The sequence below is a fragment of the Amblyomma mixtum genome, chromosome 3 (genome assembly GCF_055824585.1).
Source record: "Amblyomma mixtum isolate Tamu chromosome 3, ASM5582458v1, whole genome shotgun sequence".
NCBI classification, from domain to species: Eukaryota; Metazoa; Arthropoda; class Arachnida; order Ixodida; family Ixodidae; genus Amblyomma; species Amblyomma mixtum.
Genome location: NC_143014.1, coordinates 7,445,746 through 7,460,616, shown reverse-complemented (window position 1 = coordinate 7,460,616; position 14,871 = coordinate 7,445,746). Strand labels below are relative to the sequence as shown.

At 44.3% G+C, this 14,871-nt stretch overlaps 1 protein-coding gene across 2 annotated transcripts in view; it reads right to left on the bottom strand.

The window, feature by feature from the left end:
• The window catches only part of LOC149349162 (heat shock 70 kDa protein 12A-like), a 378,995-nt gene that overhangs the window by 155,893 nt on the left and 208,231 nt on the right, over nt 1-14,871 (bottom strand). For both annotated transcript variants that reach the window (XM_089578106.1, XM_089578107.1), the window contains one exon: nt 2,041-2,216. In XM_089578106.1, coding sequence (XP_089434232.1) covers nt 2,041-2,216 — 176 coding nt within the window. The remainder of the gene's footprint in view (nt 1-2,040; nt 2,217-14,871) is intronic.

The following is a 14,871-nucleotide window of genomic DNA, read 5'->3' as shown; positions in this document are numbered from 1 at the left end:
ATTTCCGCATTTTTGGCCTTTTCAACGGAAAAGTAGCATCGTAGCAGCATAAAAAGATGTCTAGAATTAGGTCGCATGCTTCATCCGGATTTCTACCTAATGGTGCAGGCATTATAATGGTAAATTTAAAGAACGCTTAAGAAAAGTAATGAAAGTGGGAACAAATTATGAACCCATTGCATGCATTTTTCTGAAGGGTGTAGCGGTGCAAGAAACGCTTAAATGCCAATGGCTCGGCGGCAATAGCGTGTGATTCACCCCAACATCTTTGGGTCACGTTTTTTCTCATTTTTCGGGCTGGTTCTTGGTCGAAACACCCCGTGTGAATGATGTAGGCAAGCAGAAGACTCCCTTCTGGACCGGGCGCAAGGGTGCGAGTTAGACACCTGAAAACGCCTTGAAAGGTGTTTTTTTTTCTTTGCAATGTACGTCCTCATCTGGTGCTTGTCTTCCGAGCGTAAAGGAGCAGTAGTGGAATGACGATGAGGCTGGTTCATCATAAAACCGAATTTTCGTGCAGCAGAGGCAAGGCGAATGATGGCGCGGGAATCCTGAATCGAAGAGCCGCTCGTTTACTGCTGCTGCAGTTTCAGGTGAGACTTGAAGGCGGCCGATGTTTCGCCTCATCTGTGGTGGGTGATGTTTAACGCTTTCGGGCGTCATTTGCCTTCCAGGTGTGTTTTTATCCTAACTGCTTAGCACAGCCACGTTTGAGCTGCACAGCCAGATAGAAACGGTCGACTGACAAGAAAGACGAATGCTGCAGCGCGCGTGAGAAGCGCTGTTAGAAGTCAGCTGCACCAAGCATCAGGAATAAAAGCCCACTCAGGCATTATTTCTTGCAGTTGGAAATATTACTTGATACAATGCGCCGAAAAAGCAGTACTATACTTTTTGGAGGCGCGCTAATGTGAGCCAGCAGAACACCGTTGGCATTACACCAGATAGTAGCCTCGCCTTCGCTTCGGCACGATGGAAACATAATTCAGAAATTGGTCACTCCAAAGTCGGCTGCCTGGTGAAGGTTTTCACTTACTCTTTCTTAAATTTATCCCCCATTGATGGTATAACTAAGGCTGGATTTGCGGGAACGTGCATCGCATTAAAGAGCAGAGTTGGCGACGCTTTCGCAACGGGACGACACAAGGATTAGCAGACGAGGCTCCGTACTTGCTATGTGTAGTGACGTCCTGTCGTCTGCTAGTGTCGTCCCATTGCGATGCATGAACGCTTATTTTTGAAACGTCTTTCCCGAACACGTTGCTGGTCACCTCATGCAGTTCACGGCGCAACAAGTAGGCACTGTCGTGGAAAAAGACGAGAACAGCCGAAAGATAAAATGCCAAGTGGAAAATGAAAATTGAAAGTGGCAAACCGTGCGTAGGTCCGATTTCGTGCTCTGCCAAAGGCCAACTTCTGGGTCGAGGCCGCTTACTTTCGGCGGCTTCACTTTCGGGCGCCCGTTGCGCCATCCAGCCCCATAGTGGAGATCAGTGAGTTTCTGTATTGTTCTTATTGCCCCATATTTTTATACCGAGCGTTTGTATAAACGCCTTCGTTGCTGGTAAGCGCTTATCGCGTGCGCCTTCCTGAATTGTCTCGTCTTTTCTGGGTTATCCTTCCATCAAAATCCTTAAGGCGTAGAGGTTATCTTCAAAATTTGATCATTGTTTTGCTTTACAGTAAGAAGAGCGTCCTCAGTTGTCTTATCTTTCTGAAAACGATACTGCGAGGGCGATATATCAATTGCTTAGGTACTTTGATAAGTTTACAACATTGTAGGGCAGTGTTTACAAAAAAATGCAGGTATCAGTAAAACACCAGACACTATACATTAATTGGAACGGAAATTACTGTGTAATAACGCATTAAAGATCAAGTACCAGGGAGACGATTATAGTTCGTGGAACAAATAGGAGTTGAAGGAAAGTAAATGGCGGTGGAAGCCAAAATGCAGCTGCACAACGTCTGAAGCTCATTCTTTATAAAATTACTCAGGTTTGCGCCGCTCATTTATTTAAAAGCAAAGACAGCTCTCACCTCGCTGCTGTGCAGCGCCATCTTGAACTTCTCGAAGAACATCCAGCGCTTGGCCTCTTGGGCGTCCAGGTCATGGTAGACGTCCCGCGCCGTGAAGCCGAACGAGTGGAACTCGCCATCTGGATTCAGCAGCAGCGTGGTTGGCGTCTTCTGGTTAACGACGCCTGGGTCGCCGCCTGCGAAGGACCACTCGTTGGGTGCGGTGGAGCTTTTTGAAACGGGTCATTTGGACACCCTCGCTCGCCCTTCTTTGCACCGCAGACAGGGTGCCGGTCCCTCTTCGGAATTTGCCGGTAAGGCAACACCTTTCTTACGCATTCCGTGACATTACTCAGAATATGCAAAACGCACCTTCGCTAGGCATGCGAGTTCAATAACGTGGCAGTGTGGGCGTGTTGCTATGGGGTGACCTGTCAGGCATTAGAGGATCACCGAAGCAGCGTGCTTCATATTATCATGGACTGTCGAACGCCTGCTGCGCGACGGTATCGTAGCAGCTGCGGGCGCCCCTCCTCTAGACCGTGCTGTTTGTACAATGGCTTCTCGACGCTACGAGACAGGCCCCTGGTTGTTTGCTCTCAGAGTGAATGCCTTATGTGTTGTGCCGGCAGGGTTTAGTGCGCACGTCTGCGCGGCCTATTACGCGGGCCTCTATAGAAAGGAGGTTGGTCTACACTTAGTTTGCTGCTCTGGCGCGCGCATGCGCGCGTGTAGCGGTGGTAGACATCATCGCACGCTATCACTGCAGGGCAAAGGCTTTTTATCTGCGAGGTGTGCATTTCAAATGACTTTTTAGTGTGAGGTGACGTTAATCTAATCCAGGTCCAGCACAGGAAGAAATGTTGCTGCAGCTTATATCTGGCCAGTCCAATATGACTGCCTCTATTAAGACATTAATTACGCAGCAGTGTTCTCGAGGGTAGAATTGGCGGTTTAACTGAATTACCAACCTAGAAGCCAAGTTATCATGCCTTGCGACATTAAACACAAAGGTCAGTAGCCTAAAAGCAACTGTAACTGAACTTGAAAAAGACAGGTCATACATGCTCAAAAAGATTAATGACTTAGAAAACAGAAGCCGTAGAAATAACTTACTTGTTTACGGATTTGAGAAGGACAATAAAACACCTATTAGTCTGCAGAATATGGTTGCAAACGAAGTGTTTGAAGAAAAACTAGAAGTAGAAATTAATAGTAGGGAAAGCTGCCACAGACTGGGAAAGAAGATCCAAGGACCGAATCGCCCCGTAATTATGAAATTTCAGGACTACAGAGATAAAGTTAAAGTGCTGCAGGCATGCTCAAAGTTGAAAGGCACCGATTTTTCTTTGGCAGAAGACTTTTCTAGCCGAATTCGTGACATTAGAAAAACGCTGTGACAAAGCTGTTCAGAAAAGAAGGCGCTAAAATGAAACTGCTATTTGATAAGCTAGTTGTTGATGGTGCTATGTTTGGGTGGGATGAAGCGAAGGATGAGCGCTGTACTATTCCTAAGAAGAGTGAATGAGCGCGTTTGAGGCAATAGAGAGGCAATAGACGAAGGAAAGCAGACTGATGCTATATACATGGATTTTAAAAGAGCAAAGTTTCGCGTAATAAAATTCTTCACAAACTAGGTAATGTAATAGAAAATGACACACTACTCGCATGGATTTCAGCTTACCTCAAAAACGGCCACTAGTTTGTGGCATTAAATAATTCTTCCCCTATTGTTTCTGTTGATTCTGGCATTCCCCAGGGGTCCGTTCTGGGCCGCTTCTTTTCTTGATTTTTATCAATGACATTGCACCCAATATCTCGGTTTCAATCCAGTTGTACGCTGATGATTGTGTGTTGTATGAAAGAATAACTACTACTGAGGATCAGGTCAGGCTATATAAAGATTTTGCGAAGGTATTACCTTGGTGTGACGGATAGCAAATGTGCATCAACTACGATAAAACAGTTCATGTGCATAATACAGAAAAGCAAGCCTCCGCTATTTAACTATACTGCTAATAACAATTATCTTTCAGAAGTAAATAGCTACAAATATCTAGGGCTTCGTATTTCCAATAACCTCTCCTGGACAGAACACGTTGATGACGTCACCGCGAGCGCCCTTCGCAAGCTCTTTTTCCTTTGAGGTGCTTTGAAGCTCACGCCCCACAGTGTACGTTTGCTGGCATAAAATACCATTATTCGCCCAATGCCGTCGTAATCTGGGATCCCTTCACTGATAAATTAGAGCGAGTTCAGAAGAAAGCAGCACGGTTTATTTACTATTCGTCTGGTCGTACATCTATCAGTCATCTACTCAAAGTCGTTTGCTTCCAGTGTCTCATAGAAACCGCATTTGAAATTCTTCTTTCAATTAATCAAAGGCGAATACAATAATAACACGTGAAACATTTTATAGTACTCATCTGGATATAGCACAAGGCAACGGCACGATATTTAACTGATTCCATGAAACGCAAGCATTAACATACATACATACATACATACATACATATTTATTTTGTCATATTTACACATGGAAGTATGTGTGCCCGCGGAAGCGCAAGACAGGGCGCTTGTGGGCGGGCCACGGCAATCAAACAAAGTGCAGACTAAGTACAGACAAAATTACATGGTTTGCAATATAAAATAAAAAAAAAGAATCAAAAACATATATTGATAGGAACAACAATCACACTTGTACACACTGAAAAAGTAGGTTAAATACATAGATTATGAGGATGCAACAACAACAACAACAACAATAAAGCAACCGTGCTTCGTAACACATATCAACAAGACCAAAGTGTTTCGAGCCATTATGTCAGTGTACCGTTTTAAAGGTCCTAGACGTAACTAGCCAGGATTTTACTTGTGATTTGACCTCTTTGATAGTCTGCAATGATAGTATTTTTGTTGGAAGCTGGTTAAAAAGGAAGGGGATGTAGAACATTCGGCACCTTTTTCCATAGTGTGTATATATCTTGGGAAGCTTAAACGACTCTACTTTTCTTAGTATTTTAGGTTTGTTCACAGGAAGCTTAAAGTTATTAGAAAAGTAGTTTCTACTAATTAGTACATGTGTAAATAAATCTTGAATGAAGTACACATCAGCTGCAATCATTCTTTCAGCACTATCTAAGGTCTCCTTAGACGTGCCATACAAAATGTTTGCGGAAATTCTGTGTAGTAATCTATCGATTTGGCTCCTTCTAGACAACGCACATGAGCCATAAACAGTGACACCATACCTTAATATAGACTCTCCTATAGCCTTAAACACAAGCTGACGCAACCTAACAGAAGTATTGAATTTCATTCTGTAAAGATACATAGAAGTTATACGGAGTCGTTTGATGAGATGCTCAACATGAAAAGACCAAGACATGTTGGCGTCGAGATGAATACCTAGATATTTGACTCTTTCAGACAAGGGCAGTGAAACACATTGACATCTAGGGCAGAAAGTACCGTGCACAATAACAGATTCCTTTAATGTGACCTTTTTGTGCGGATTTCGAAAACAAACCAGAGCCGTTTTCTGCTTGTTAATGTAAATCTGGTTACCTGAAAACCAATCACACACTTTTTAACATCCGCTTGTAGCAGCTCTGCAGCCCTGTTGTACGACTCATTCGGAACAAGGAGCGCTGTGTGATCAGCGTACTGGTAAAGTACCGAATTCAGTCTAAGATATGCCAAGTCATTTACATAAATATTGAAAAGGAAAGGTCCTAAAACGGAGCCTTGTGGCACGCCATATAGAAGAGGTTTGAAGTCGCTGAAATTATCTTTGACTCGCACAACCTGAACACGATTTGAAATGTAGTTTGAGAAAAATATGAGGTAAGGTCCGCGAAATCCAATGTTCTCTAATTTCTGCAACAGAATGCCGTGGTCCACTGTGTCGAAAGCTTTGGTTAAGTCTAAGAACAATCCAAGGACAATCTCATTTCTATCTATATGCATGTTAATATTGTCACAACAATCTTCTAGAAGATCTACAGTGCTAGTCTCGCGCCGGAAGCCATACTGTGTGCCATTTAGGATATCAAATCTGTCACAAAACGACAACATGCTCTGATATACGATTTTCTCCATTAAAATAGTAATGGTAGGCAATATAGCTATTGGTCGGTAGTTCCTCTTATCAGTTTTTTTGCCCGAGTTATAGATGGGCCGTATAACGGATATTTTCATACCTTGTGGTATTTCCCCTGTTGAGAAGCAACCGTTAAGAATATGCAGGAGCACAATTTTTAGTTTGCTGTAATTATTTCTTACATCTCGTAGTCTGATCTTATCGTATCCGGGATGTTTGCTCAGTGGGAGGGCCTGAAGAATATTCCATAACTCAGTGTCATCAACCGCCGGTAAGTACGCAGAGTTTGATACGTTTGGACCGTTGTATGGCGCCGGAGGCGCTTGCGGTTGTGCTTTTAAGTCCTTCACAGATGTAGCAAACTGTTCGCTGAACGAGTCCGCCGTAGATTGATTACTTTCACTGCCAAAGGTGCGGCTTAATTCAGTATCTAGATTTTTGTTCTTAGTTTTACCCATTATGCCATGAAGAAGTCCCCACGTTTTTTTCATATTACCGCGGCATTTTACAAACTCAGCAGAGTAAAACCGCCGCTTTCCTAATCTTAACTTTGATGTAAGCTTATTCCGAACTGTACGATACAACTTCTGTAACTCAGTGTCGGAGGGACTACTCTTACAAAGTTGCCAAAGCTTGCTTTTTTCAAATGATAACGCCAACATGTCATTTGTTATCCACTTCTTTTCAGGGTTTCTTAGTTTTTGCTTCACCTCTCTCATGGAACATGAGTAAATTTCGTTGAATTTCTTAACAAGCAAATCATATGCGTCCGTGTGATGATGTATTGTTAAGCTTTCCCAGTCAAAGTTCTGGATCAGGCCATTTACACGTCGGTCGTCTAGTATGGTTATTGTACGTACAGTTGACATTGGTGTTACAGGTTCGCTGCTGACCAAACAAAGAGCCTGAAAATAATGATCTGCCACTTTTTCTCGTATCACTGCAGCCATTAAGTCTAATGTTGGGCATCTTACAGCAATGTAATCTTACAGCAACTCCTATAAATATTCATATTTCCCTAGAACGATTACAGACTGGAATAATGTCAATAATGATGCAGTATCGCAAGCGTCACTAAACATGTTTGGAGCCTATCTTTAATTTCCTTATATGCTTTCCACTCCATGATATTGTTGTTGCATTTGTGTCGTGTGTTTTGCATTCCTGTTCTTGATTTCTTATTTTCTATATTTGATTTATAATTTTATTTTACCATCTTAAGAGCGTGTTTATTGTTTCCAGCGTCTGTTTGCATGTATATTGTATGCCCACCCTGCTAAGGTCTTGTAAAAGATCGCAGTATCAGTAAATAAATAAGTAAATAAACAAGGGCAAAATATTCGCGTTTGCAGCATTTCGTATGGTATTAAGCGTGACATGCCTGATGGAACTGCATATGGGGACCCTGTTTCTCTATATAGCTATTTGAAGTCTGCCACCACCAATGGGACGTGCCTGGAGTGCAATTTGCCTGTAGAGCACACGGGGGATTATGTACGGCCTGTGTTCCTGATTGCAAATGCACGTAAGAAATTTGCTTGGGCGCAAGAGGACGAAGACAATACCCAAACTAAATTTTGCCAGTCTCCACAGCAAAGATGTAATTTGAATGGTGGAAATGCTAGGGGAATGTGCCTGTGACTCCAAATTGAGAAGAGGAAAAATGCATAGCGTCCCAGGTGCCCTTGCGCCATAAAAAACTTCATCATCACCATCATATTTGGGATGGTCAGCGTTTTGTTGTACTAAATGCTTCAACTGCTTCATGATTTTGTTTATCTTTCTCCGCGAACAACGTTGCTGTGTCATTTATGGCACGGGACTAGCTCATACAAAACGTGGTTATTCGACCACAGCAACGCTCACAGCATCGTCTCGAACGACTGGAACTGCGGCTTACCGGTATACATAGTAGATCAAAAGTGGAAGCAGAAATGCACGAAACAGTGTCGCCATTACTAACCGCATTGATTGATGCTGCAAACCGTACTTCTAACCACATTTAAGCGCTATTGAGAGCACCCATTAACCGTTATAAGTAGTACCAATGTGTACTCTGCACATTTCACGACGGGCAAAACCTCTCGTGAAATGTGCAGATGTATCATTTGGAATGTTTACTCACAAGAGACGTAAGCTACCCGTAACGTGCTGCATGAGAGCGCGAGTGGCTCTGTGTTATGTGGCTGCTTTCTTGAAGTGTCTTAATTGCATAGGTTAATCCCCTTAGAATTCCGAAACCACACTCCAGAACAGAAGTTTGAAACAGAAACTTCAAAAGCGTTTACTCGTGAACATCGTTCACAATCGTCCGATATTAAAAGGTCACCAATCAGTATCCAAAACATCAGAAAGTATGTTTAAAAACTAGAAAATATGCATAAGACCTTCATATAAGTTCTTTTACGGTGGCAGTTTTCGGGATTCATGTTTAAACCTTTACGCAACCTTTACTTAGGAAGAAAAAATGGCCTGGCTTAGCTTATGGTTAAGCCTAGGATGCGAAGAATACCGCCGGTGGAGGCTGCGCGTCCGCAAGCGAGCGCACGAGTTGAGCCCCAGCTTTCACAGCTGTTGTGACGTCATATCACGTGGTGCGCCGATGTAGGTCAAGTGGTAGCTACGCGGCCGCGCGCGGCGCAGCAAGGAAGAGCTCGGTTGTGCGGCTAGTATGCTTCGCATAAAAACTCTGGTGGCCACAATGATGAGTTGTAAGAAGGCGACCTACTGGTGCGGACCGGTTTGCTGCTGAGCTTTACTCCTCTGCTTGCGTGTGAAGCAGGGCTGCCAGTTTAGCCATTTTGTAGCTAGACTTAGCTACTTCTGTATGTAACTAGCTACGAACAATTTGCTTCAGCTACAAGTAGTTAATTTATCTGCTTTTCCAAAATCTAGCTGCGAATTTAGCTCTTTTTCAAAATTCTAAATTCAGTCTTGGAAATTTGAAGAATAGGTCTCTTGGCAAATGTTAAGCTGTTCATGGCAGGAAAGATACTTCTTACACATAGTGCGCCATCTGATACCGTTGCAGGAAGATGCAAACCGCGCCTTGAGATAAGGAATAGCAAAACCGTGATTTGAGCTAGTTGGTACCTCTTCACAACTTCACCAGCGCTGCGACGAGGAACAAAGACAGAGGAGGAATGACAGAGAAAAGCACTACTAAAAACTGAAAGTTTATTTGAAAAAACACAGGTTATATACTCTCAAATGCAGCAGGTTGGCACTAGATATGGGGTTAAAGTGCTCTTTTCGGTCCCTAATAAGCTAGGCAAGGTTTGTGCTATTGTTTACAAAAGAGCCCGGGAACGGAAGCAAAAAAGAGGCCAAAGAGAAAATGCATGCCAAGTGGAACATGAATCGCCTTTTGTGCCATGTGTAGAGGGAGTGGTCTATGACATACCTTTTAAATGCGGCAAGAATTACATTGGGCAAACCGGGAAATGCATAAACACGCGCTTACGCAAGCATAAAACGTCTTGGATGGTGCTCCTTGATCAAATCTGTCCCTTCATTACAGAGACTGTCATATGAACATACCCGGTGTATCCATTGTGCCTAATAAAAAAAGCGTGCTTTCCTCTTCTTAACAGGGCTATGATTAAGTTTAGACATCAAGATCAATTGACTAGGGAGTTGTGTGAAGTCTATCACATTCACAAGAACAGCGACACGTGCGTTAGCACACCTTCTGTATCCATTCATGAGTGTCAAATTTCGTATCTGGATTCCTAACTTTCTTTTGTGTCCTTTTTTGCGGGAAGCGGCTGCGCTTCCCGCAAAAAAAGGACACAACAGAAAGTTAGGAATCCAGATAGCGCTTCGGATTGTCAGTTGTGAGTATATAACCTGTGTTTTTTCAAATAAACTTTCAGTTGTTAGTAGCGCTTGGCTCTGTCCTTCCTTCTCTTTCCTCGTCGCAGCGCTGGTGAAGTTGTGGAGATAAGGAATGAAGCAGCCTAAGAGAGTCTCTTAAAGGGTCCCTGAAAAGGGTGTTTGAGGTTGGCCATAAAACGCTTGCATTATGTAGAGTACAGGCCACCAAGCGTTCATGCCGCGTACAGGACCTCAATGACGAGCCATAATTTATAATACATTTTTAAAAACTCCCTCTTCCGTGCCTCGCAGCGACCATAGATGTCGGGCTTTAGTCCCAATTCGCACGCAATGCGTCGTGCAGCGCTCGTTACGTCAGCATCTGACAGCTATAATTAGTCACTGGAACGGGAAAAGTACCGTCTTCGTTTTCTCATCGCCGCTGCGCACCTGTAGTTCGCCCTCCACGGTCACGTGTCTCTTCCCGCCATACCGCCGCGCTTAATTCTCTCTAGCGGACGGCGATACACACATCGTGTCGAGACTTGCGTAGGGATTGCTTATTTCGCATGCTTGCCGGAGAAGGTGCGTGCACAGAGAGAGGCAGCCAATCGCCTTTGGACACACCAGTAACGATCGGCGCGAGAGTTCTACTGCTCCCGCTCTTCAAGGTCGTGTCGGTATGCAAAACGACCCTGGGAGGCAGCGGTGCGCAAAATAAAAGTAATGAATTAAAAATGTAAACGTAATAAAGTGAAATAAAAAGAGATAAAGATATAAATTCAAATATAAAAATAAAAAACAACAAAAATAAGAATTAGTAGGAAAACGAAAATAAACATGCAAAATTAAGAAAAAGCGAAGAAAACACCAAAAACTCAGTATATATCAACATAAAAAAGATAAGCAGTTTTCCCTCTGCATTTAAGGTTCGCCAGAATTGTGACGAACCGGCGTCAGCTTCGTCTGCTCGGCACCGTCCTCAACAGGCCCTTGAACAGTCTATCCAGCTGATGTTTCCACCGCCCTCAGTCGTTTCCCTAGTTTGGCGGATCTGCTTGTCGTTAAGTCCCATATGTGATCAGACCCGACAGCAGCTCAACATTTTCCGAACCGCCGTCTGTTGAGAAGTCCGCTGCTTCGTACCCAAGGGACCTCAATTTCTGCAGTACATTTTCCGCTGGCAAGGGAATCGGTTAGTCACAAATAACATCTGTTTCCAGCACTGCGAGTTCGCGCTCGCATCCGCGCTTTGTCTTTAGCGTTACTCTTATTCATCGGAACTCTTGATGGCCTCCGAACACACCGACAGTCAACCTTTCTTGCCCGAGAAGCGTGCATCCTAGTTTCCGCGAGGTGTCAGCGGTGATGTAAGAGCGCTGGCGGCCTCCGCCGAACAAACTCGTACCTGAGCGCTGGAAGCTTCTCCACTACACAACGCAGTCGCGGTCTGCAGCAAAACAGTTCTTTTGTGAGTGGAGCTGTCTCCCGTGGCTGTCGCTTCGAGGCTGATTTGTGCACTCGTCACTGTTCGGCTCGCTTCGGGTGGCCTGTTACTAGAGTACGTCTGGTCGCACATCATGCTGGCATGCTTCTTGCGGCATTTGTTGCACTGCACGTTTACGCGGCATGCTCGTGACTGATGTGCAGTTTTCGTGCACCTGAAGCAACGGCCGGACGAACGCAGAAGTCGTTTCTTCTCTTCTAGAGTTTTTGAGGCGTCACTGTTCTGCGTTTGGTGCTCGTTAGAGTCCCAGAAGAAGCAGGTCAGCGGGGTTGCGCTCTGATGCAGCATCGCTGCGGATCGGACATGCTTGTCATGCGTTTTTCCATGCGGCTTGTGACTCTCCTTCATGCCTTCTCAAGGTTGTTGTCTCAGGTCCATGCCTTGCAATGCAGCCATGTTCTCTGTACTTTCCACCTGTACTCTCAAAAAGGAGAGTACCTTAGAGAATGAGGAGACAGTACTTTTTACTCTCTCGTCGGTAGTGTGTGACGAAGTATCGGAGACGGAGCCTTGTTGCTCGCTGGCGAGGCTGTCGGTGTCGACAACGCATCTTCGGGTGATGTTAAAGCGGATGCTTGGGCGAGGTGGTACGATATTTTCCTGAATACCAGCGCGAACTTGGACGAGGACTTAAGAAAGACACATGGACGGGCGCTGACTTGCAACTGAAAATTTTATTGCTTGGCCAATGAAAATAAATGGGTGGCCACCAAACAATAAAGGAAAACAACACATTTAATCATACACACTCATCATTCATACACACTAAATAATGATATTGAAGGAGCCATACGCTATATCACTTGTATGTCCTTAAAAAGTACAATTCTTTACATGAAAGTGCCAAAGAGGGGCTGCTGACACATGATTCTGCTCACCGGCTGATTTGTTCCGCTTGAATGATTTCACGCGGTAGCTGATTTTTGTGTTTTCTTATCACTGGTTTTCTTGAAGTCCGGCTGGCAATTTCTGCTCTCACAATCTCTGCAGTAAATGACTAGATGCCTTTCCATGGTGTTATGCACGTTGTTGTGTTCTTTGTTCGTTTAAGCATCTGCCCGTCTGGCCAACATATTGCTCGCCGCAAGAAAGTGGAATCACATAGACGACACCCTCTTGGCAAGCCACGAAACGGTTCTCGTGTTTAGTAGTACATTCTTGTGCGACGTATGGTGAGTTAACTTTTTTACAAATTTTGCCTAGCTTATCGGGAGCCGAGAAGACAAACCCAACTTCTGCGCGTTTACCAATCTTTTTCAGCCTGTGTGCGAAACGATGAATGTAGGGGACCACAGTGGTCTTTTCTTTTTTCTTGTTAACGGAATCAGCCGGCTTTTCTTTTTCGTTCCAATTTCGAAGAATAGATTCTGAAATAGATATAAGCAGATGTTTGAGATAACCAACCCTCAAGAGACGATGGGTTTGGTGGTTGAAACTGTCTTGTAATGAGTGTATGCAAGATTGACTTAGTGCATTGGTGAAGCACGACTTAGCTACGGAATGTTTTACCAGTTTGGAATGACACGAAGGAAAAGGAAGCAATGGTTTGTTCCCTCGCGGTTCGTGCGACCGGCAACTATGGTTCTTCTCAAGGCAGAGTTTCAGGTCCGGAAATCTGATGGACTGGTTTGGATGGTTGGTTGGTTGGTTGGTTTATGGGGTTTAACGTCCCAAATCGACTAAGGCTGTGAGAGACGCCGTAGTGGAGGGCTCCGGAAATTTCGACCACCTGGGGTTGTTTAACGTGTACTGACATCGCACAGTACACAGGCTTCTAGAATTTCTCCTCCAAAGAAATTCAACCGCCGCGGCAGGGATCGAACCCGCGTCTTTCGGGTCAGCAGCCGAGTACCATAACTACTGAGCCCCCGCGGCGGCTGGACTGGACTGGACTGGTTTTGAGGCAATTCACTAGTTAATTTAAGAGGAAAACAGCTCTAAACAAAAATACCTTGGATTTGTGAGAATACAGCACTCAAATCACGAACATCAGCGTCTAGCATGACAAGAAAATCGTCAACATAACGAAAGCATTCTATAACCTTGGAACCTCATTTTTTTTTTGAGCACTCTGTCCTTTTTTGCTAAGTATAGGTCACTGAGCACGGGCGCTATACAGGAACCAATGCATACGCCTTGGCTTTGCAAGAAAATCTTATGATATCAGGTGGTGAAAGTAGATTCTAAATATAGTTTTAGTAGCTCTAAAAACCTTCCTACAGATGCCTGCCTCATTTTGGAACGCCACTGTGCCATGCTTGTCAATATATTCCTCAATACATAGAAAGAGTTCGTCATGCGGCAGTGAATAATACAAATTTTTTTACGTAAAAAGAGCAGGCTAAGAGACCTTTGTTCTTGTGGGTTTCCAAAAACTGGATTACGTCCTGTGAATTTCTCACCTGATACGGGTCGTCTAAGGTCAGAGCATTTCAAATCTTCTTAAGCAAAACTGAAACAGACTTTTGCCATGTTTCGTTCTCAGAAACGACTACATGAAACGGAACATCTGGATTATGGGTTTTCGCACAAAAAATAGTTGTGAGCTGAGTCCTTTGGTTTTGTCTATTGATTTACTTAATGTTTCCAGATTGAGGCGTTTACAAACTTTCTTAGCCTTAGATTTGGCCTTGGCCAAAGAAATAGTCTGAACACTGAATGAGGAAAGAATAGCTTCCTGACCTTTGGATAAGTAAATTTGGGACGGAAGCACAAGGAAGCCCCCTTCCTTGTCCGCAGTTCCTCGTTGCCGAACTGTTTCCTCAGGAGTTGGATGGTGTCGTTGTAACATCGTGACGTCGATGGAAGGCCCGCCAGTGCAGCTGCCGCATCGCCTGTAACCAATGCTCGCAGGTAGTGAAACCTGTCTGTGTCAGTCAAGTCTTCGTTTTTGTCTACCAGCTGCTGGAACACTTCCCAAAAGGATTGCCACTCCGAGCGCCGCCCGGTGAATTTGATTAATTCAATTTTCGGCAGCTTCACTCTCGTCTTCACTGGAGTGGTCGTTAGGGTGGCTGGCGTGGGCGTATGGATGGTAGTGCCACTGCCTACCGAATCCACGGCAATTGATGAACCACTGTCGATTCGAAGTTGCATTCCAGCAAGGCAGGATATGACACGATCTTGATAGTCGTACACTTGCTGGTATTCGTTTTCAGCATCTTCTTCTGGTATCAATAGTTCATCTTCTTCGTTGACCTGCTCTAGGTGTTGCTGCAGCTTACTGAGTCGAGCGTGAAACGACACAGCTTCTGTGCTTGTGAGGGACGCTGGGCTCTCCTCCGTTTGGTTGATGAGCTGCGTAATTTGCGAGCGGAAGGCTCTTCGTTTCTTTAAAAGGCGCTCCATTCTCTTCTATAGTTTGTTTAGCCAATTCGTTTACCGGATTGATGACATCGGTATATATAGTCGTCGTTGCCGAGACGTA